A 23,318-nucleotide genomic window follows, 5' to 3' on the forward strand; every position below is an offset into this window, starting at 1 on the left:
CTATTGAGTTTCTTGTCGGTTCTTCTCGGTAGAATCTACTTTCCGAACCGGTGGTAGCTTCACTTAATTGTTAAACGACGATTCAAAAGTGCGTGTAAAAACCCACTTGAATAAACTTTATTTTGATTTTGATTATAGCGTTACACATACGTTACGTAACATAATTTTAAATATTTGAGAACTAATATGAAAAAAACAGCAGAATCTTACTATACAATTTATTTCAATTTAAAATAATAATAAATGCGCACATAGCCCCTTGCAATAATAATTACAAGATATTATTGTTTAAGTACACAAGCTTCTTTTTATTTAAATAAATAATAATTTGAATAAGGTATTATTTTTAAATTTTAATTAAACTAAAACAATGTTTATCAAAAATAAGGCAATTACAAAAGTAATTACGTATAGTTATTACTTTTGAGTTCTTACTCTTTACTTAATTGTTTAGTTACTTCAGGATGGTACCTAGGCTCTTGATTATTTAGAAATTATATGTGTCTATATGTAATATATCATTTTACAGTATGACAGAAGAAGATAAGGGTTAAACCGCAAAACTCTGCTATAATAATTACGTATATTTATTAAATAGCAATTAAACAAGATTAATAACTTAATAGTGTTTATAATACAATGATTGGAAAGGTGCCCATATCATACCACTTCCCAAAAAACCTAATCCTATCAACAACTCCGCTTACCGACCGATTTCCATTCTCCCGTTTCATTCCAAAATTTTAGAAAAATTAGTTTTTCCACAGTTAAACACTTTCCATAACAATCACTCCATCCTCAACTCTCCAATCCGGCTTCCGCGCGGGTCATAGTACGGTCTCTGCTCTGGTGAAGCTTACTGATAACATTCGTGCAGCCATGGATAATAAACAACCCACAATTTTAATTTTATTGGATTTAAGCAACGCATCTAAATGTGTTGATCATGACATCCTTTTCAGTTTGTTTGTTCTATTAACATATCTCCATCAGTGGTATATTGGTTTCAAAGTTACCTCAAAGGCTGACAACATCGTATACGCTATAATGAGTCTTTCTCCTCATGGTGTGATGTTCAGACAGGGGTTCCTCAAGGTGGCGTCTTATCTCCTTTACTCTTTTCAAATTTTATATTTTTAATTTTTTAATTCTATCACTTCAAGCATTTCTTCTCTCTACCATATGTATGCAGACGATATACAGATTTATCGACATGCAACACTTCAAGATCTTCCTGCAGCGATTGATGCTACTAATGACGATCTTGTTTCAATCTCTGAGTGGAGTAAGCGTCACGGACTTAACATCAATCCAAGTAAATCGCAGGCAATCATAATTGGTAGTCCAGGCATGATCTCGATGGTAGATTTATTAAATTTACCATCTGTTGAATTCAGAGGTACTAAAATATCCTACTACTCCAATGTTAAAGATCTCGGTGTGTATTTAGACCAGACGTTATCATGGTCAGATAGAGAAATAAAAGAGGTCAGTAGGAAAATATTCGCTGCGTTGACCTCTTTACGGCGACTCCAATCTGTACTTCCAATTCCTACCAAAATTATGCTAGCAAACTCTCTCCTTTTAACAATTCTAGATTACGCAGATGCAAGCTATCCTGATCTCACCGAGGACCAACTGAACAAACTCGAGCGATTTTAAAGTATTGCTATTCGATTCATATTTTGCCTACGACCAACACGAAATATGACCATGTCTCCGAATATCGTTCAAGACTCAAGTGGCTTCCTATACGTCTTCGCCGGAACTTGCATATTCTTTCCCTTCTGTTCTGTGCGCTATTTAACTATAGTTTTACTACGTATTTAAAGGAAAAATTTGAATTTCTTGGGGATCCTTCGTTATTAAGATCTAAGCGGTACCTAACACTTAAAATGCCTGGACACAAAACAAAATTTCTAAACAATTCGTTTACTGTACAGGGCATAAGACTATGGAATGCCCTTCCACTTTCCAGTAAACATAAAAAAGGCTCCATAAATTTCAGCTAGTAAAAGAGCCGTTAAAAACTATTAACTAAACAATAATTTAGACGACTTTAATTAATTACCTTTATAGAACATTTATTATGTATTTTTATATCATTTTATTATCTTAGGTACGTATTAGTGTATAAAAGAGATATATATTATTTATACATAATATTTATATATGTAGTAAGTATAAGTATTAGTGTGTAAATATTTGTATGTAAGTTTATGACTGCACCGCCTACGCCGATGGTTTTAAAATCTCCCTTTGATTAGGTCTGAAAGAGATGGCTAATAAGCCATAAGTCCGCCCGTTGTACAACACATTTAATCTACTTCTTTTTTTATATTCTTTTTTTTTAGTTTGTGGTGAGCAATAAAGTATAATTAAATAATTACAAAATGAACGATATTTTTTTAATTTATATAAAATAGTTAAGGCCCCAATATCGAGCCTTGCGGCACACCTCATGCAATCTGTGATCCTAGAAAAGTGTGTAATATTCTCAGACCTAAAACCATAATAGTGTTGTTTTGAAATAGTAACGAGTCGTTAATTGTATTTAAAGCCATTCAGGCTTTTAATACTGGGTTTCCTATTTAGAAACGCCAAGCAATTTAGGAAACTCGAGACAAAAAAAACTACTCTACGCAAGCCTGGTCCGTAGTAAACAAGAGTATGGAACAGTGGTTTGGAATTCAAGCTACCAAATACATAAAGATCGCTTAAAAGAAATACAAAGAAGATTTACTAAATTTTACTCAATAGTCTAACAAAAAAAAACTACCCTACGATGAGAGGTTGAATAGAATCTCTATTAGCTCATTATCTGATAGACGTACACTTGCTGACATGACTTATCTATTTAAGCTGTTAAACGGAACCATTGATAACACCGAATTGCTGAGCCAGTTATCCCTCCGTGTACCATCTCATTGCTCAAGCATAAACGGTACAGGACAAATCTTGGGTACCACTCCCTAATACCTAGGATGTGCAGGCAGTATGGGGAAATTTGTGAAAGGGATGGGTCCCTAGATTTGTTTTGCAACAGTTTAACAAAATTTAAATCAAAGATTTGTAATAGCTTTGTTAATCGATTGTAACTTGATTTGTGCTGTGTTTAGTCGTGACTGTAGCTGTGTTGTTGTTTTTGAGATTCGTGATTGTTTCTATTATTGACTCATCAGCTTTTGTTTGTTGTTCTTTTTTAAGCTAGTCTATTTTTATCAATTAGCTTGTTTTGCAAATTCATATCTACTTAATAATGACTTTACAGTCCTAGTTTGAGTTTTAATTTTAGCCTTATATGTTTTCGTATAGTTTTACTCTTTATGCAAGCTGTAACTACCTTTAAATGGAATTATATGTATAATTGCAACTTAAGGATTGATAATTTTTATGTAAAATATCCACATGTAATTTTTTTGGTGATTCTTTAATAAATAAATACCTAAAAATACGAATAATGCATCTTTTAGAATTCCTCATACAAAAAAACAGTGAATCATCAGAAAGTATTAGTTCTGTGAGTTTCATATTTTTGTATTTGTATTCTGATTGAACAAAATCATAGAATATCTTAAATATTTCACTTGTTTTAGCCAAATCTAAATAAATACTATAATCAAACTTAAAACGATTACTATAATTGTATTTCAATTATTAATAATCTATTAATTAATGATTAAATAGTTTCTAATTATAAAGTTAATTAATAATTTAATAATTACAAATAAACCATTAGGAAATGACAATAACATAAATCGATGCAGTAGCTTTCGTCCTTTCCCGTTCAATTACTTCAGTTTGTTACAAACGGTCATTCTTACCAAGCTATACGCGTGTGCTAGATTTAAATACATATGTTCGTTGATTATTAAAAAAAATAGTAATTTCGATAAGAAGAAGACGAATTTATTAAGCTGAAAATGGAGGATGTTACGGCAACAACTACTTTCCCAAGTCTGGCTGTTGAGAATACAGTGCAAGAAGATATAGTACCCTCAGGATCCCGAAATCTATCGACCAACGCTGAAATAGGAGAAAGTAATGATTTAGGAAAGACTGATATTAAAAATGCTGAAGTGCAACCACATGTAGAAACAGAAAACATTGCTAGTAGAGGACGTTTTCGTAAATCAAATAAATCACAGAACACTGTGGTTGCAAAAAGTGGAACGTCAAAAGACAGATCACATAAATCGCCATTAAATGAAACACCTTTAGTAGTGCCAAGCAAAGTTCATAAGTTAAATCTACCAGATAACTATCAGGGAAGCCAAATCTTCATGCCGACGGGCGAGCGGATATTCTGGGTTTGTCTAAATGCAAAATTATATATTAAATTTTTTTGCCAAAGACTTAGCAAGCGTCCAGACCTTTTTGTACAAGAGTTACATTTATCCAATCCATCCTCACAAATGTTCGCGTAGTATATACGTATATACTAAACCTTGGATTGCATTTTCATATTTATATTTATGTTTTATCATAACACAATACTTATGATTTGTAATGAACTAGTATTTACAACGGTACCTTTTACAGGACGAAAGTATATACTATATAGCAAATTAACTTTCTTTTAATTTAGTGATTGTAAAATATCATAATTATGCCTAAAATATATATAGAAGAATTAGTGTACCGCGCTTTACTATAATAGATGTATAATATTTGTAGCTGGGTGAAACTCATCCATCTGCATCAGACACCGCTTCGTATCAAGATTTCAAAGAAATTAGGTCTCAGTGTTTGGCTGACGGCAAATTGTTTAAAGATCCGGAGTTCCCAGCGGCATTTCGCAGTTTGTACAACAAGCAACGATCGGGTAAACGGCTGAAATGGCTCCGACCTAAGGTGAGATACATATATGTATATTATACTAGATATACCCAGATAGGCTTTGGTCGCGTAAAAAATATGAATTAACTTACAAAGTAACCTCAAATATTAAATTGATGTAAGATGTCTTGTTTACAACACTTTACAACCATATTTGCAACCATATAAAACGATAGTGATGGAATACTATAGAAAGAGTCGGATTTAAAGGTCTGGAAGCTCTGGGACCACAAAACCGTGAAAGCCCTAGAGCAGCAGAAGCGTGAAGAAGTATAATTATACTATAGATAAATTTCATATTTTAATTTCAATCTTTTAAAATAATCATTAGTAAATATTTGGTAACTCTTCTTAATCTCTATTGTAGCACCACCCTAAATCTGATCTATAGAACTCTTCACTTATTTCAGATACTGTCATATTAACAATAGAACCTTACTTTACAATTAACCGTATAAAGTTTTTATGTTAGGGTTTATAGATCAGATAAAAACGAAACCCTTAATAATAATCAATGCCTTGTCTGTCCGTTCGAAAAATTTCAAGGAGATGTTCTCTTTGGGCTTCCTCCTTTCCACTTGTTATTAAGGATCAAGAGAATAACATTCTACATTATGACTTGGTGGTAGGGCTTTGTGCAAGCCCGTCTGGGCAGGTACCACCCACTCATCAGTTATTCTACCGCCAAATAACAGTACTCAGTATAGTTGTGTTCCGGTTTGAAGGGTGAGTGAGCCAGTGTAACTACAGGCACAAGGGACATAACATCTTAGTTCCCAAGGTTGGTGGCACATTGACGATGCAAGGAATAGTTAACATTTCTTAAAGCGTCATTGTATATGGGTGATGGCGACCACTTACCATCAGGTGGCCCATATTAGGATACATCAGAAAATTTGCAATTTATTTTAATCGCATTTTGAAAGGGGGAATCGCCTTTTTGATTATTATTTTTATCGTCACAGAAAATTTGCGAAAATCCACAACTGTTCGTAGAGGGCTACAGTCGCTTCGACGTCCAGCAAGGACAGCTGGGCGACTGCTGGCTGCTGGCCGCGGTCTCCACCCTCACGTTGCATAGAAAGTTAGTATAGTTTTGGATTTTTTGTATGAACAAAAATAAAGGAAAAAGCAGATGATATTTAGCGAAAGCTAATAGAGTATCAAATTTTCTTACGCCAGAAATCATTTTGTTCCGGTTTGAAAGCGAATGAATGTAAATTTACATGATGATGTGATCAACTATATCAGTCGTGGTTATGATTAATAACCAAAACAAAGAAAATACCGTTAAAACTAAAACAATAGTTACATATTACAGCTATTACATACCATTAAAAAATAAAATATTGTTTCAGTCTGTTCTACCAAGTGGTACCAAATGACCAAAGTTTCGATAAGGACTATGCCGGTATCTTCCATTTCCAGTAAGTTGTGTCTTTATTGTAAGAGAACCCTCGTATACCTGTGAGTTAACGTTCTGTGCTGATTCTTAATCTCTATTGAATGGAATATCATTACATAGTATAAAACAAAATCAATTTTTAGTTTTTCTGTCCCTATATCCCTTTGTATGCTTAAATCTTTAACACTACGCAACGGATTTTGTTGCGGTTTTAATAGATAGAGTGATTCGAGAAGAAGGTTTTTATACATAATACTTGTACATAATACAAATTTGTAAAGCAACACTTATAATTTTAGAAGTTTCGACTGTTATGTCATATCATTGCACCCGTGCGAACCTGGGCGGGTTGCTAGTTATTTATAATTACAAACACGTTACGGAGTTGTTGTAGCAATTTTACTTGGTAGTAGGGCTTTGTACAAGCCCGTCTGGATAGGTACCACCCACACACACGGTCAATCTGCCGTTAGATTATTTTCTAGTTTGATAGCGCGATAATAACTCTAGTATGTGTTCCAGGTTCTGGCAGTACGGTCGCTGGGTGGACGTCGTGGTAGATGATCGTCTCCCCACTTACAGAGGGAAACTCCATTACCTGCATTCCTCCGAAAGGAATGAGTTCTGGGGTGCTTTGCTGGAGAAGGCTTATGCTAAGTGAGTAATATATACTATACAAGATCAGAAGAGGAATTAATTTAAAAAGTACGATCAATACGCAATTAGACTTGTGTGTGTAATATGTTATCGGTACTACTGGCCCTTACCCGCTTGTCGGACTTAAGATTCAGCTCTGAAATATGAGCCCTCCGGACATTCGTCCTGTTCTTTGAGACCGCTCGTCAGCTCAGAATGTAGTTTAATTGACGTCACGACCCTTTTCCTGACGTCACTAGTCTGTGTAGTTATTTCCCTACAAAAGGAGAATAAAAAAGTAAAAAACCTAGCTATGCAACACGATAATAAATCTACCAGTTAGGATTGCGACACATTGGCAGCCGACCGACAAATTTGGAGGCATATCGTGAGCACTTAGGTGATTTTGATGATTTTGAGAGAGGACTAAAAGAAAAGCTCGATGCAAAACGGCAAGGGAAAATATAAAAAAAGGGAAGAAAAATGAATTCTCAAATACATTACTTTTTTTATATCGCTGAAGTAAAACATTTAAGCGCACGAAGCAGGGGTATATGATAACTCACCAGCTCCGAGGGCACAGGAATACCCACTAAAAAACCGGGGATGCCCTATCCATCTCTTCAAGGCTGCGCCACTACTACCTCACATACCTCGAGGCTCCAATAATATATTATATTATATATATATTGTCTTTGTTTCAGATTATACGGTTCCTACGATGCACTTAAAAGTGGTTTTACATGCGAAGCAATGGTGGACTTCACTGGGGGCGTCACTGAGTCCTACCAAATGACGTCACTCCCCGATAACTTCTTTACCATACTCTTGAAGGCGTATGAGAGAAACTCGCTTCTGTGTTGCATGATCGATGTAATATTGTGTTACTAAAATATACCTAATACTTTAATTTTATAATCATTTTAGAATGCCGCCGCTTTATTTTAACTTATTTTTCCGAACATGTATTAGTGAATGAAAATATATATACCTAAAATCTATAACAAAACATGTGGAATCAATTAATTATGTAAATGTAAATTTTTTATTCAGTCGAGTTTGTCGCTTGGATAAGATACACCGACAGCTCATTTTAAGCTTGCCTGGATAGGTACACCCACTCACTCTATCCTACCTTCCGTGAGTAAACCAGACTAACGGAGGCACAATAAACATGACCGGTGGCGCATTGGGCGATGTAGGAGACGGAATTGCCTTAGAGTGCCAAGATATATAGATGTTAACTATTTACCATCAGATGGTCTGGTCTGCGCACCTACTTTTTTATATTATTTAAAAAAAGACTACAGATAACCAACCAAATTTAGTAATCCTGCTTAATCAGGTAGTAGGTCTAACCTTAATTACACACCTGTGCTGTGAATACGTTTTTAATTTTTTTCCTTTCATAGATTCAAGACTATTATTTCATCAGTTATAAGGAACAAAATAACAGTAATAAGTATGTCGTAACAGCCGGACCCCAACGTGCTGGAGGCGGAGACGCCGGCCGGCCTCATCCGCGGCCACGCCTACTCCGTGACGCGCGTCACGTACGTCGACTTCAAGAAGGGCTGCCGAGCCGACAAGATCCCACTATTGCGGCTGAGGAACCCCTGGGGAAACGAGGACGAATGGAACGGCGCCTGGAGCGACAAGTGAGTATCGAGCGACTGTGTTCTCTGTACCAATCAGAGATCCCGTGAGGGGGGCGGAGGGTTCCCTAAAGGCGGAGTGTGTACTGCTGGATTTTTAGTCTTTGTTATAATTCCGTAATATTTGAAGATGATAGCTTTTAAATAACTAACTGTATTTCAACTAAAAGAGCAACAATTTCTTTCCCTAGGTCTCCGGAATGGCAATTCATACCACAGTCAGAACGGGAGGAGTTGGGCTTGACTTTCAGTGATGACGGCGAGTTCTGGATGTCTTTCGAGGATTTCGTCAGTCATTTTGATAGGTGTGAAATAATACGCATTATATTAAAATAATACTAAAACATTTATTAACATAAGAATTAATAACATTAAACGCTTAGATATACATATATAAAAATGCACTAAAACTAGTTACTGTATATATCTTGACCGCGTGGAATGGTGGTAAAAATGCTAGCAGCATTTCCTCGTTGAATCGCAATTCCGATCCTCTGGGCAAAAAACGAACCAGCCATCCTGTCACCAGTGGAGGCAATGAGGCGAGGTGTTATACTTTTGATGAAGCTTTTTGCACCACTACTCCAAGGGCCAAGCGTTTCGAGTAGTGTCTCCTCTTTTTCTATAACACATGTGCTTTAGCTATTTACATTGGGATCAGAACAATGTATGAGATGTTGTCCATAATTTTTTTTTAATTAAAAGATTTCTAAATGTTTTTAATAGCAGTGCCTTTCTTATATAATTCTTATGTTTGTTATATTTAATGACAGAGTCGAAATGTGTAACCTGACAATAACAATATCTTATAAATATGGTTTGAGTAAAGTTTTGGATGTAAACACTGCTATATTCCTTGGATTGGATTTGCCAACTCTGAGGCATTTACTTTTACTTGTAGTATAGAACATTAATTTCGGCGTCATCTTCTAGATCATCGTATCTCTCATGCAGAAGAACTGTTACTACCGAAGTCAGCGGGGCCTGAGCTTACTCCCCATAGGATTTGCAGTTTTCCGTCTCCCAGATCACCATAATGTTCAGAAGCCGTTCGAATGTAACTCCATTAACTACAATGATTGCGTGGGATACACTAATTCTTTTACTAATCAAAGAGAAGTCTGGCAGCGGTAAGGAAATCATTACATAGTATAAAACAAAGTCGCTTAACGCTGTTTGTCTATGTATGCTTAAATCTTTAATATTACTATTAATACTGAAAAACTGTGAACATTGTAAAACATTCTGCAGTCCATTTAGTATCAGCAATGCAACCGTGCGAGTAAGAAGGGGCGGGTCGCTAGTATAATTATTATAAAATTAAAATTCACATATTTTTTGTCACTGGTTTTTAGCGACCTTTTCTTATTCATGAAATAGTTGGAAGTGGATATGTACTTTATCAGTCAATAGAAATATTGGATATTTCCGATAAAAAAGAAATGAAAACAATTGGCTTACTACTGATGGATCAGTCGACTACGAACAATGGATAGTAGGATAAATGTATGAAGCTCGCAAACGAGTTTAGTTATTCTATATTTAGTACACGTAAGCAAAACGAATCGCTAATTTAAAATTGGTGCAATTCTTTAGTATGTAATAGTGAATCTTTTATTAATTTCGTTTTATATTTTATAATAATTTCATAAATGTGCTGCAGTTACCAGTTGACACCGGGCTCCTATCTAATCGTGCCTTCAACCTTCATGCCAAATGAGGAAGGAGAATTCCTCCTACGTGTTTTCTCTGAGAAGAGCAATAATATGACGTATGTATATCTTATTATCTATTTATAAATTCACACATGAACATATAACTCAAAGCTTAAGCACTTATATGCTACTTTTATTTTAAGGAACCTCAATTCCCAAATGTAGCATCTTGTTGATTTAGATTTTTTATAACTAACTGTCTCGTTGCTTGATTGGCTAGATTCATGGCTGCGGACCCCGAAATCCCCTGACAAAACTGATCGAATCGATAAAGTTGCCTAGTAAAAACTTTTCAGGATCGAGTCTGTAAGTTGCAAGTACATTCCCGTACCTCATAAAGCCCGTAAAGCCTTCCTGCGCCTGAAATCTTTCTGGTCAGATTTCCTGTCCCATCAGATAGCGGATGTGATACTGTATTAGACACTCGTCTACGCGCTCGCGCATATAATATATCCTGCGTAGTTCATTTTGTTCATCATGTTCATTAATCTCCTTGGGATTAGCCGTCTTGGCTGAAATCGATCAGGACGTCAAAATTATAACCAATCTAATACTAAAAACAAAACTGTCGTCTTTTTTGAATTTAAAAGACATAACCTATCATAGACATAACCTAATCATCTGTTATTTTTAGTGAAAACGACGAAGATGTCTGTATGAGCGATGACGACAGGGTAAGTTGAAATGTTAAACCTAAGTAAGTTTCCCACTGCCGGGCAAAGGACATCATAAATAAGTTTTGGAGCTTATCGCTGTCGTGGTATAACACTAATGCCCTTGCTTAACTTCCGATCGATTTTCACTTTTGATGGCATATTAATAAGATACAAATTCTCTTTTGACATATTTATGCTGTTTTTTGGTATCTTGATTAATTTTGGGAAAAATGTTAAGGTCTTATTAAGGAAATGTTACATAGGTTCACATGTTTACCGCATTTTATGTACTCATAGCTCATAACTGAGTTTAGGTAGATGACGGCATTATAGACATACCACGGCAGAGTTTGCACCGCGCTACTCTAATGCGAATTAGTGGATACAAACGTGGTGAAACATTCACACGACACCTTCAGGTTTCCTCGCAATACTTTCCTTAGCGGCTGCAGGTATAGTGTAATACTGCCACTTATACTTATATATATAGTAGGCTTTTACAAGCACCGTTTGGAAATCAACAAGTATTAGCTCCAGACTTTTTTATCATCTATATTCTCTCTTATTGAAAAATGTGCTTTATTATTTAATTTTATTTTATTATTATTTAAGAAAACTGTATTATTCCTGATTGTTATAGGACATCAATTATATTTATGTCATATGACAATCAGGAAATTTTCTTTATTAATAATTTGCACACGTGCGAAGTCGGGGCGGGTTTATAGTAACGAAAAGTACAGAAATAGTCTGTGGAGAAGATAATAAAAATCGCTGTAATATAACCATAAAAATATTGTTCATTCAGATTAAAAAATTGGCACTAAATCCTGAACTAGCGGATCCAATTCGAGCCTTATTCAACATCTTGGCCGGTGCTGATGGGGAGGTAGACTGGCAGGAATTAAAGGAGATTCTGGACTATGCTATGAGGGAGGGTAAGTGCGCTCAGTATGATAGAGTTCATTCCAAACCAATTGACATATAATATTTAAAAGTAAATTAATGACATGTAATGTCTTTTTAAATGTGTCTAATTTTATTCGTAATAAAATCATAATTCTATGGTGTTGCTTATTTATTTATATCAATTTATTACGAATAATTAATATCAATGTCAGAAGAATATTCTATGCCATCTTATATATCAACCATGTCAAGATATCTTCGTCCTGAAACTTTTAATGTCGAACCTGATACGGCTTCTGCAGATTTGCGATGGTCACACTGGAGGTATACGTTCATAAACTTTATCTCAGAAGAAGCTTGTAACGAAACTGATGAAATGAAACTCAAATTATTAATAAATCATATATCTCCTACCGTGTACTCCTATATACGTGATTATAAATCCTACGAGCATGCCTTATCATTATTAGATCACATATATTTAAAGCCTAAAAATGAAATTTTTGCTCGATATACTTTAGTTGCTCGAAAACAAAAACAGGATGAAACTATTACAGAATACGTACACCGTACACGTACACGCACTGAAATTATTAGCACATGATTGCAATTTTAAAGCCGCGACTCCTGAAGAATATAAGAATGAATACATTCGTGACGCGTTTGTTGCTGGGATCACATCCCAAACAATACGACAGAGACTCTTAGAAAACACACCCTTAAGTTTAGATGAGGCCCTAAATCAAGCGATTGCTTTAGAAACAGCCGAACGAAATTCTCGAGGCTATATTAATAATACTTCTTTTAATCTAAATGCTCTTTCTAAGCAGGAACAAGAAACGCCAATTCAACAAAACTTAGCTATAGCAAATTATTCAAGAAAGAAGCAGTGCTTCTTTTGTGGTGGAAGCATTCATCGACGATTTAAGTGTCCTGCTCGTAATGCCACCTGCCAACTTTGCTCCAAAACAGGTCATTTCGCTAATGTCTGCCGTAGTAATAAAGAAACACTTAACTATGTTGTAAAAGAAGATGCACCGGTGGAAGTTGCTACGATTTCTGCGGCCTCACCTTCTAGCTTCAAAAGAGCTACGGTATCAGTAACAATTAACGATTACAAAGCTGATGCACTTATTGATACTGGTAGTTCCGTGAGTTTCGTAAGCGGTTCTTTAGCGCAAACAATACATCTGAAAAGGAAGCCATGTAAGCAGGCCATAACTTTAGCCTCACTTAATCACATATCTTTTGTGGAAGGTTCCTGTGTAGCGACAATCAAAATAGGGCAACATATCTATAAAAGTCAGCCCCTCTTAATTGTAAACAATCTTTGCGCAGACCTTATTATAGGGCATGACTTATTACAAAATCATTCAGTGCTTGAATTTCAGTTTGGAGGTAACCAAGGACCCCTGAAAGTCTGCAATATTATAGAAGCATCAGTTCCTCCTGCAACTTTATTTAGTAATTTATCTCCTAATATTAGACCAATAGCTATAAAATCTAAACGTTACTCCGAAGACGATTTACAATTTATAAATAATGAAATATCTAAATTACTAGAAGAAGGCGTCATTGAGCCCAGCGTATCTCCATGGCGAGCACAAGTATTAGTGACAGGAGGTGGTACACACCGAAAGCGGCTTGTTATTGACTATTCGCTTACCATAAACAGATTTACAGAACTAGATGCATTTCCTCTACCTAGCATCGAGTCTATAATTGAAAAAGTTGCAAAATTTAATTATTTTAGCCAAATCGATCTAAAAAGCGCTTATCACCAGGTACCAATTTTGTCATCCGAACGACAATATACAGCATTCGAAGCATGTGGTAAACTTTATCAATTTACAAGAATACCTTTTGGGGTAACAAACGGTGTCGCGGCCTTCCAGCGAACATTACAATACATTATCGATACAGAAAAATTAGCAGGAACGTTCGCATATTTAGATGATGTCACTGTTTGTGGTAAGAGTAAAGATGACCACGATAGAAAACTCAATGAATTTATGAATGCAGTTAAGAAATACAAATTAACTCTAAACGAAAGTAAATGTGTCTTTGGAAGCGACTCTATAAATCTTTTAGGATACTCAATATACAATAATACGATTAAACCTGACAATGACCGTCTTAAACCACTATTGGATCTTCCAATTCCTACGGATTTACCAACCTTAAAAAAGGACTTTAGGTTTATTTGCTCACTATTCCAAGTGGATCCAAAATTTTTCTCAGAAGATCAGACCACTTATTGGTATTAAGCATTTTCCTTTAAACCAGGAGGCTGTTACATGTTTTAACTCTTTAAAGTCAGATGTTTGTAAATCTACTTTGGTAGTGGTCGACGAAAATGCAACATTCATGGTAGAAACAGATGCATCTGAATTTGCCATTGCTTCTACACTCTCTCAAAACGGTCGTCCAGTTGCATTTTTTTCACGAACTTTAACTGAGTCTGAGTGCAAACATTCTTCTATAGAAAAGGAGGCAAGTGCAATTGTTGAATCTCTGCGTAAATGGCGGCACTATTTAATGGGTAGACATTTCTTGCTTTTAACTGATCAACAGTCTGTAGTATTCATGTTCAATCAAAAACATTCAAGCAAAATAAAAAATGAGAAAATTGAAAGATGGAGGCTTGAACTTTCCAGTTTTAAATTTGAAATTATTTATCGACCTGGTAAGGATAATACAGTGGCTGACGCTCTATCTAGAGTATGTGCTCATATTAATTTTGATAATAGTAAGTTGAAAGAAATTCACGAACTTCTTTGTCACCCTGGTGTCACAAGATTAGCACACTGGGTAAGGACGAAGAACCTTCCATACTCTATCAATGACATTAAACTTATAACTACTTCCTGCAGAGTGTGTGCTGAAATCAAGCCTTGTTTTAATAGAAATAATTATCAACTCATAAAAGCTACTTCTCCATTTGAACGATTGAACATAGATTTTAAGGGACCCTTACCATCTAACACGCAAAATAAATACATGTTAACGATTATTGATGAATACAGCCGATTTCCATTCGCTTATCCCTGCAAAGATATGACTGCAACGACTGTAATTAAATGTTTGAAGGATCTTTTCTTTATGTTTGGCACTCCGCTTTATGTACACTCAGACAGAGGAGCGACATTTATGTCTGAACAATTGAAGCAATTTTTTTACTCTCTTGGGATAGCTTGCAGTCGAACAACTCCATATAATCCCCAGGGGAATGGACAAGTTGAAAAACTTAATGGAACTCTTTGGAGAAACATACAATTATACCTCCGATCTAAAGATATGGAGATATCAGATTGGGAAAAAGCTTTACCAGTGGCTTTACACTCCATCAGGTCACTTTTATGTACTAGTACTAATGTAACTCCTCACGAAAAAATGTTCAACCATGCCCGAAGAACTTCAAACGGCGAATCATTTCCTTCTTAGATGTTAAATCCAGGACCTGTTTTAATGAAAAAGAACGTGAGAGCTACCAAGTACGATCCTATAGTTGAAGAGGTAGAGTTACTCCAGCCCAATCCGCGATATTCGTATGTCAGATTGTCAGATGGAAGAGAAACTACAATCTCTAACAGACAATTAGCTCCACTACCAGAAAATTTAGAAGATTGTAATGAAAATAATGAAATGCAAAATTCTGAAAATATTCAAGATGAAAATCCTATTCCTAATCAAGAATCTATTGAATATAATCAATCTCATGAACTTCCTTCCACGAGTTCGTCATTTAAAGAACGTCGTTCAACACGACCGCGAAGAATGCCGAGCTATTTAAACGATTACGTATTGTCTTAAGAGAGGGGGTGAATGACATATAATATTTAAAAGTAAATTAATGACATGTAATGTCTTTTTAAATGTGTCTAATTTTATTCGTAATAAAACCATAATTCTATGGTGTTGCTTATTTATTTATATCACCAATCTCGATAAAATATTGACATATTTTTTTATTACCTCTACAGACCCTAAAATTGAACACTTGTACGGACTATAAATAAATTGTAAATAAATATTTTTTATTGTAAAATGGACATAATAGATATAACGCCACTGGAGCGCCATTATTATCTTTGTCTCTTAATATAAGATTTGTATCACTCATCATGAGGGCGTGGGAATGTTGTTATTAATTCCAGAAATAAAAGTTGGTATCGTTAGATTACAATGTTGTAATGCTTTACATGCGTTCGTACAATTATTTTCTATACGTAAATCAAATAATGCACTGTGATTGCAATTATAGACGTCAGCGATCCGTTTGCGAGACCTACACCACTTTTAATGGCCGTTATTCGTTGTCTTAGCAATATTAGCCATCTGGCGGCGCTGCACGTCAAACGTTTCGCCAGAGCAAGCTTAACTCACCCTAGTCCAATAATCAAAACTTTACAATTTAATTCAACATTAATCAAATAGATAGATTAGACCGTTACACTTATAAACATTATAAATATGTTAGTAAGTGTAACGGTTTTATATTAGGTGAAGATTTTCACTTTACTTAACTGTATAATATATCCGATTTTTTAGCGCTCTTATCTATACTTGAATATTAAAAAGCACGGGTATTGGGTACGGGAGTGTAATGTAACTTCTTTGTAACTCCGGCACAATATTTAATTTGCAAACATTTTATCAACCGACTTCCAAAAGGAGGAGGTTATCAATTCGTCTGTATTTTTTTTTTTTTTTTTTTATGTTTGTTACCTCATAACTTTTCACTGGGTGGACCGATTTTGATAATTTTTTTTTTGTTTGAAAGGTAGTGCTTCCCGTGGGGTCCCATTTTTTTTATTTTTTTTTCCGATGATGGTATCCATGTGAAAACGACATAAGTCTTAAATCTGCGTTATGTATATGCGCGACAAATAGGTGAATAACTGAAAATCACGTTAACCAATTTTGATAATTCTTTTTTTATTATAAAATATATACTTCAAGGGTAATTTGGTGAAAGTTTGGTAAGGTTCTGAGCACAGGATCCATGATAAAGTGACGGAACGGAAGGGAACGGAACAATTCTGAGGAGCACGTTAGCGATACTCGGTCGAATCTTTTATTTATAGGTTATTTGGATATTTGAGTCACCTTCCGTAATGTGGTTATGTTTATGTAATTATCATAGTCGAATATTATAATCAACTAGCTACCCACCCCGGCTTCGCACGGGTGCAATACTGATACTAAATATACTACAGAATTTGTTTATATACGACATCACATCGCAAACTTCTAAAATTATCAGTGTTTCTTTACTATATTGTTCATGTATTATATACACAAACATTCCCCATCAATTACACTATCTTTTAAAAAAAACCGCATCAAAATCCGTTGCGTAGATTTAAAGATATAGGGACAGAGAAAGCGACTTTGTTTTATATTATGTAGTGATGGAACTCCTATACGGCTCGCAGTTAGGGTGCGATATGGGGCAGAATTTCTTACTATCTTTAATCAAATTTTGTGTATGTGATGTGATGTCATATGACGTACGAAATGTAGTTGGTCTTTTTCAAAGTTTTTTTGCTGAGTTCGATTACAGCTCTTTCGAGGCATCCTTGTAGTTTACGCCGCGTGACGTATTAAATCCGCATTTTCGAAAGTCTATTTTTGCTTTATTCGCAAGTTTCCTTTGAAATTGTCCTCGAAGTAGTTTCTGACTCATATAAACGGAACGCTTAATCTATCCATATTAAAAAAAATTAGTTAGTCAACATCAGTTTCACTTAAAATCAAAAAATAAATAAAAATTTTAACAAAAAGAAAAACCGACTTCAAACAAAACACTATTTTAAAACAAATGAATATGCACGAAAAAGTAATAAAAATAATTCCGTATTCAACATATTTTTTAGAGTCTTCCTAAGTTAAATGAAATGAAAAATATTAGACTACTTAAAAGTCGATTAACGATTATATCATGTAGTTATAATTATTGTTATATTTGGAGTCGGTGTCAGCCAATAAAACCCTACAGTATATCTATAAAAAAAAATACGAGAATACTTTAACAAATATGTTTTTTACAAATTACCTTTCACACAATAATATACTGGATCAATCAAGGGGCACCGTGGCTGACACCGGCTCCAAATATACCAATAATTATAACTACATGATATAATCGTTAATCGACTTTTAAGTAGTCTAATATTTTTCATTTCATTTAACTTAGGAAGACTCTAAAAAATATGTTGAATACGGAATTATTTTTATTACTTTTTCGTGCATATTCATTTGTTTTAAAATAGTGTTTTGTTTGAAGTCGGTTTTTCTTTTTGTTAAAATTTTTTAACATATTCCTAATATGTTTTATAATTATTCCACCTCCTTCAATTGCTTCAATCTTCTCAAGCCGAGATGACTGTTATAGACACATTAATATTTGATCTAGACAGATATCAACATCATACAGACCAATTTACCGGTTATTACCCACTATAAGTAGGCCAGTGCAACAGCAAGATTCACTATGTTCTTCATTGCCAATTTGCCATGAAGGAAGATGTTATATGCCTTATGCATGTAGTTATAGCAATGGCTCACTAACCCTTCTAACCAATACACAACATGACTAAGTATTGCTGGTTGGCGTTAAAATATATGATAAATGGAAATGTCCAGAAGGCCAGAAAGTCCTACAAAATAGGCAAAAATTAGTTTGTAATTGAGTACAGCAATTTCAGTTGGACTTTTTTGGTCTTTATCAACGACCAATGCCCTACCAATCTGCTTCATCCTTTGGCTTTGCGTCGACATGTTTGATCACTCTGCATCTTCTACCGAAATTTTCACTGGTAACGTTCCAACGAATTGTTCGGATTTATCCCGACTATGGAATTTCACCTTCGGATATCTTGTCAAAATTCGAAGTTTCACTCGCTTGAAGTCCGATCTTTATGTCCGATAATCCACAACACCGCGATTCTTAAGACATTTTCTGCCTCGCACAACAACTCTGTTAAACTAACTTTCGCCGGCAGTTGTTCCGAACCGTTTTCAAACTTTGGAACCTTCAATAAAAGAGTGTAGGTACTCCTTCCTTAAAGGCCGACAACGTACCTGCAAGTCTCCCCGGTTTTGTAGACGTCCATGGGTGGTGGTAATCACTGTTACGCGTATTTTGTACCTCCTACTCATTTGCTACTACAACATTAAAAGAAAAATCTGGACGCCATAATATTTCTTGCGATATAATTTACAAGTTCGTTGATAAGTTTGCTATTGATTGATCGTAGTAAGAAGAAATGGATAATAAATAAAAAACAAATATGTAAATCTGCCTCAGACTCTGAAATAAGACAATTCTAAGATAGTGCACCAATACCTTGATACAAAAGAAAAATAAAAGGTTAAAAAAAGCTATTTCGTTACAAAGAAGAAATCACTTTCCATGTTGAAAGACTTTTTCAGAAAATAATAGAAGGAATCCAAGAGTCGAACGACGTGCATTTTAATTTATCTCGCGCAGTTGGCTAGTATGTCTTGAAAAATAGCCGTTGTATTTCGAAGCTAACTGTATATGAATTAATACAGAGATAGCCATGCGCCACGCAGTCGATGCCGGGGGAGTAGACCAGCAAGAGCAGAACTGTCTAAAGCAGCTGCTGTGTACTCTATGCACTAACATCTATCGGAAAATCCGCATCGACAAGCTACGGGACCTGATGCAAGAACAGCAGGAACCAGGAACATGGCAACAGGAGCAGGTCCTTCTCGACCAACCACAGCTGCGAGGTAACGAGTGTTCTTGAATCGTGTATTGTATGAGATGCACCTATAAAACCAATTAAAAAAAAACATCTTCCAGCACCTTGGTTGACGGACCAAATAAAATATCTCATAAAACAAAAGAATAAGGCCAAGTACAAATTTAAGTTAAATGACTCCGATTCTAACAGGGAGAAGTATAACAAAGCGCGAAATCGCTGCAATACATCTCGTACATACATCTTGTAGAGATGCACAACGACGCCATATATTGATAAATATCAATCTGTCGAGAACGGCGACACAGCGAAAACATGGAAATTTCTTGAATCACTCGGAGTTGGTAAATCTTCCCATAATACTCCTGTTAATCTAAATATTGAACTTTTGAGTCAACACTTCTCATTTTCAAACCCACTTAATAGTGGCGATAAAATCAACACATTAAATATTATTTCTACTTACCCAACTCCTACTTTTCCTCCGTTTAGCTTCACGTCTTTTACCGAATGTGATGTTAAAAAGAACATTATGTCTATATCCTCGAATGCTGTTGGTACAGACTGTATCAGCCGTAATATGATCATTCCCATCCTCGATATTGTGATTCCCATTTTGACCCATATCTTAAATTTTTCCCTTACCTGCAGCAAGTTTCCTGATACATGGAAGGATGCGCAAATTATCCCCATCCCTAAAAAAGGTAATCCCTTAACAGCTTCTGATTTCCGTCCCATTTCAATTCTTCCTTTCCTATCCAAGGTCCTTGAAAAGCTCGTCTCACACCAACTAAATAGTTTCCTTAATGAGCATTCCCTTCTCAATCCTCTCCAATCAGGTTTCCGAGCAGGTCATAGTACGGCTACAGCTTTAGTTAAAGTCACAGACGACATTCGATTGGCCATGGATTCCAATCAACTCACAATCTTAGTGCTTCTTGATTTTAGTAACGCATTTAATTGCGTTGACCATGACATCTTGTTGAGTATGTTATGTTCTTTTAACATATCTCCATCCGTAAAAGACTGGCTTTAAAGTTACCTCAGTGGTCGAAGACAGCGAGTTCGTGTGGACGAATCATACTCGTCATGGCGTGAAGTCCGCGCTGGGGTACCTCAAGGTGGCGTGTTGTCTCCCTTACTTTTCGCAATCTTCATTAATTCAATTACTCATGTCATCTCTTCTCTCTACCATATGTATGCAGATGATATTCAAATTTACCGACACTCAACCCTTGATAGATTAACTGATGCTGTCGCTGCCATTAACAATGATTTGTTGGCTATCCATAAATGGAGTCAACGGTATGGGCTCAACATCAATCCCGCAAAGTCACAGGTCATTGTTATTGGTAGTCCGGCCATGATGGCAAGGGTTGATTGGGCGGAGATGCCACGTGTTGTGTACAATGGCACTAACTTGTCCTACTGCTCCACTGTTAGAGACCTTGGCATACAGCTTGATAGTACTCTCTCCTGGTCGGAGCATTTAAAGCAGACTGGAAAAAAAACATACGCCTCCTCAAGTTCTTTGCGACGACTTCAAAATGTACTGCCAATTCCTACCAAAACTATGCTTGCAAACTCTCTCCTTCTTTCAATACTCGATTACGCGGACGCAAGCTATCTTAATCTAACCGAGGATCAACTTAATTATCTTGAGCGATTACAAAATCTAGCTATTCGGTTTATTTTCGGCCTCCGAAAGTATGATCACGTTTCAGAGTTTCGTTCAAAGCTCAAGTGGCTTCCTATACGCCGTCGCCGGAACCTGCATACTCTTTCTCTTCTGTACTGTGTGTTATTTAATCCAAATGCTCCTCATTATCTGAAGGAGAAATTTGAATTTTTAGGAGACCAGCCTAGAATTCGACCAACACGTAGACTCGTACTGAAAATGCCCGCTCATAACAGTAAATTTTACAGCCAGTCGTTCACTGTTCAGGCTGTAACTCTTTGGAACGACTTGCCATTGAGTATTCGACAGTCAAAAACATTACATGCATTCAAAAACGCTGTTAAGAACTACTATCTCTCATCATAGTAACGATGACGACATGATTTTAATACGTCATATATGTATGTATTATGTATATGTATGTATTTATTTATATGTATACTTGTATGTATGTATGTATGTATGTATGTAGGTTAAGAAATGGCAAATATAAATTATAATCAATGTAAATACTAAAAACATTATCAGATATAGCATCTTATCAGATTTCGCCTTTTAATTCTACCTTCATTGTGTATCGAATATTGCAGAACTTCAAGGTGAAGGTTTCTCCGAGAATGTCTGCAAGAGGATGATCGAGATGCTGGATAAGGACGACACCGAGGGTCACGGCGCCGTCCCGTTGAAACACTTGCGTGACGCGCTGCACTCGGCCGGGTACACGATCAACGCGCATTCGGTCAACGAGCTCGCACAGGGGCGACACTTTAACCTACTTACACTAGATATGGGCAATATCCGAATTTTGTGACATCGTTTGTTTTTCTTTTTATGGAATAGGTTGGTGGACGAGCGTATGGGCCACTTGATAGTAAGTGGTCACCATCACCCATAGACAATGACGCTGTAAGAAATATTAACTATTCCTTACATCGTCACTCCGCCACCAACCTTGGGAACTAAGGTGTTATGTCCCTTGTGCCTGTAGTTACACTGGCTCACTCACCCAAACCGGAACACAACAATACTGAGTACTGTTGTTTGGTGGTAAAATAACTGATAAGTGGGTGGTACCTACCCAGACTGGCTTGCACAAAGCCCTACCACCGAGTAAACTTTCCGACGAATTCCGAATTTAGATTAGTTTCGATGTATCGAACATATGTATGTTTTTATTCTCACTCTTTTTATGTTTAGCCTCGATCTCAATATCAAATATGGCATTGCGTATTGATAAAATTGATAAAATTTACCATCGGTTTGAAATACCTCAGAAACCAAAGAGGCCTCGTACCTACGATGACAAACTCAGCGAGATTATAATCTCTTTAGCAATTTATATTGTTATTTATGCCGGGACCAAGAGGGTATCCTGTGTTCTAAAGTTTATAATCCTCGAAAATACATTACTAAAAACTAATTTACAATTAAAGTCAATAATCACCTAAAATTATCTGGGATCCCGTTATGAAAGCGTATCATTACTATTTAACTATTCTGTTCTAGATTTTTATTTGTTCCTGATTCTGAAAGTATGAATGTTAGAATTTGTAGTAAGTTCTTTAATATTTTCTTCTTTGTCTAGATTTAATAAACGATTTGTTTCTATATGAACAGACACAGCTCATGTCACGGGATACAATTCGCCGAGTTTATATTGTGCCTTGTGGGACTCAAGACCAAGATCGGAAATACAGCATGACGTATAAACAACTATGTGTCGCATATGAGAGTTCACGTTTAATTACAATATTGTTCTACACAACTACTACTGTTATACGTACAGAGTCGGATTTAAAGGTCTGGAGGCCCTGGGGCCACAAAGCAGTGGAGGCCCTAGACCAACAGGAGCGTGGAGATCCTAATAATTATATCATGGATTAATGGATTCGCTTAAGCTTTTATTAATTTGAATCAGTAAGTATTTCTTGACTGATATCGGTAACTTTTAAAATATTAAGTAGTAAGATTATTATAATTTGACTATATCTCGGTATTTGTTAACTCACTGAAAACTTTTGTGGCCCCCACCTCTGTGGAGGCCCAGTGAAGTTGCCCCGGTTGCCCTTCCCTAAATCCGGCCCTGAATACG

The 23,318-nt window shown here is 35.8% G+C and overlaps 1 protein-coding gene across 1 annotated transcript; it reads left to right on the forward strand.

Moving 5' to 3' along the window:
• Positions 1-3,923: 3,923 nt before the first annotated feature.
• On the forward strand, positions 3,924-23,048 carry LOC124540651 (calpain-B-like). The gene is made up of 16 exons (XM_047118318.1): positions 3,924-4,310; positions 4,678-4,854; positions 5,805-5,923; positions 6,198-6,266; positions 6,767-6,901; positions 7,585-7,753; positions 8,357-8,538; positions 8,727-8,840; positions 9,309-9,372; positions 9,469-9,665; positions 10,199-10,306; positions 10,885-10,924; positions 11,715-11,844; positions 19,376-19,576; positions 21,817-21,981; positions 22,840-23,048. Exons 1-16 carry the CDS (start codon positions 3,924-3,926, stop codon positions 22,926-22,928), a joined length of 2,346 nt encoding a protein of 781 aa, XP_046974274.1. The 3' UTR covers positions 22,929-23,048.
• The last annotated feature ends 270 nt before the right edge of the window (positions 23,049-23,318 follow it).

The sequence above is a fragment of the Vanessa cardui genome, chromosome 26 (genome assembly GCF_905220365.1).
Source record: "Vanessa cardui chromosome 26, ilVanCard2.1, whole genome shotgun sequence".
In the NCBI taxonomy this organism is placed as follows: domain Eukaryota; kingdom Metazoa; phylum Arthropoda; class Insecta; order Lepidoptera; family Nymphalidae; genus Vanessa; species Vanessa cardui.

What these genes read in the sequence shown, in the direction of transcription:
- LOC124540651 (XM_047118318.1), top strand. Translation starts at nt 3,924, where the DNA reads ATGGAGGATGTTACGGCAACAACTACTTTCCCAAGTCTGGCTGTTGAG. An exon ending in GTTTGAGTAAAGTTTTGGAT is followed by an intron (nt 9,373 to 9,468) that starts GTAAACACTGCT and finishes GTCATCTTCTAG; the next exon opens with ATCATCGTATCTCTCATGCA. An exon ending in CAAAGAGAAGTCTGGCAGCG is followed by an intron (nt 9,666 to 10,198) that starts GTAAGGAAATCA and finishes AATGTGCTGCAG; the next exon opens with TTACCAGTTGACACCGGGCT.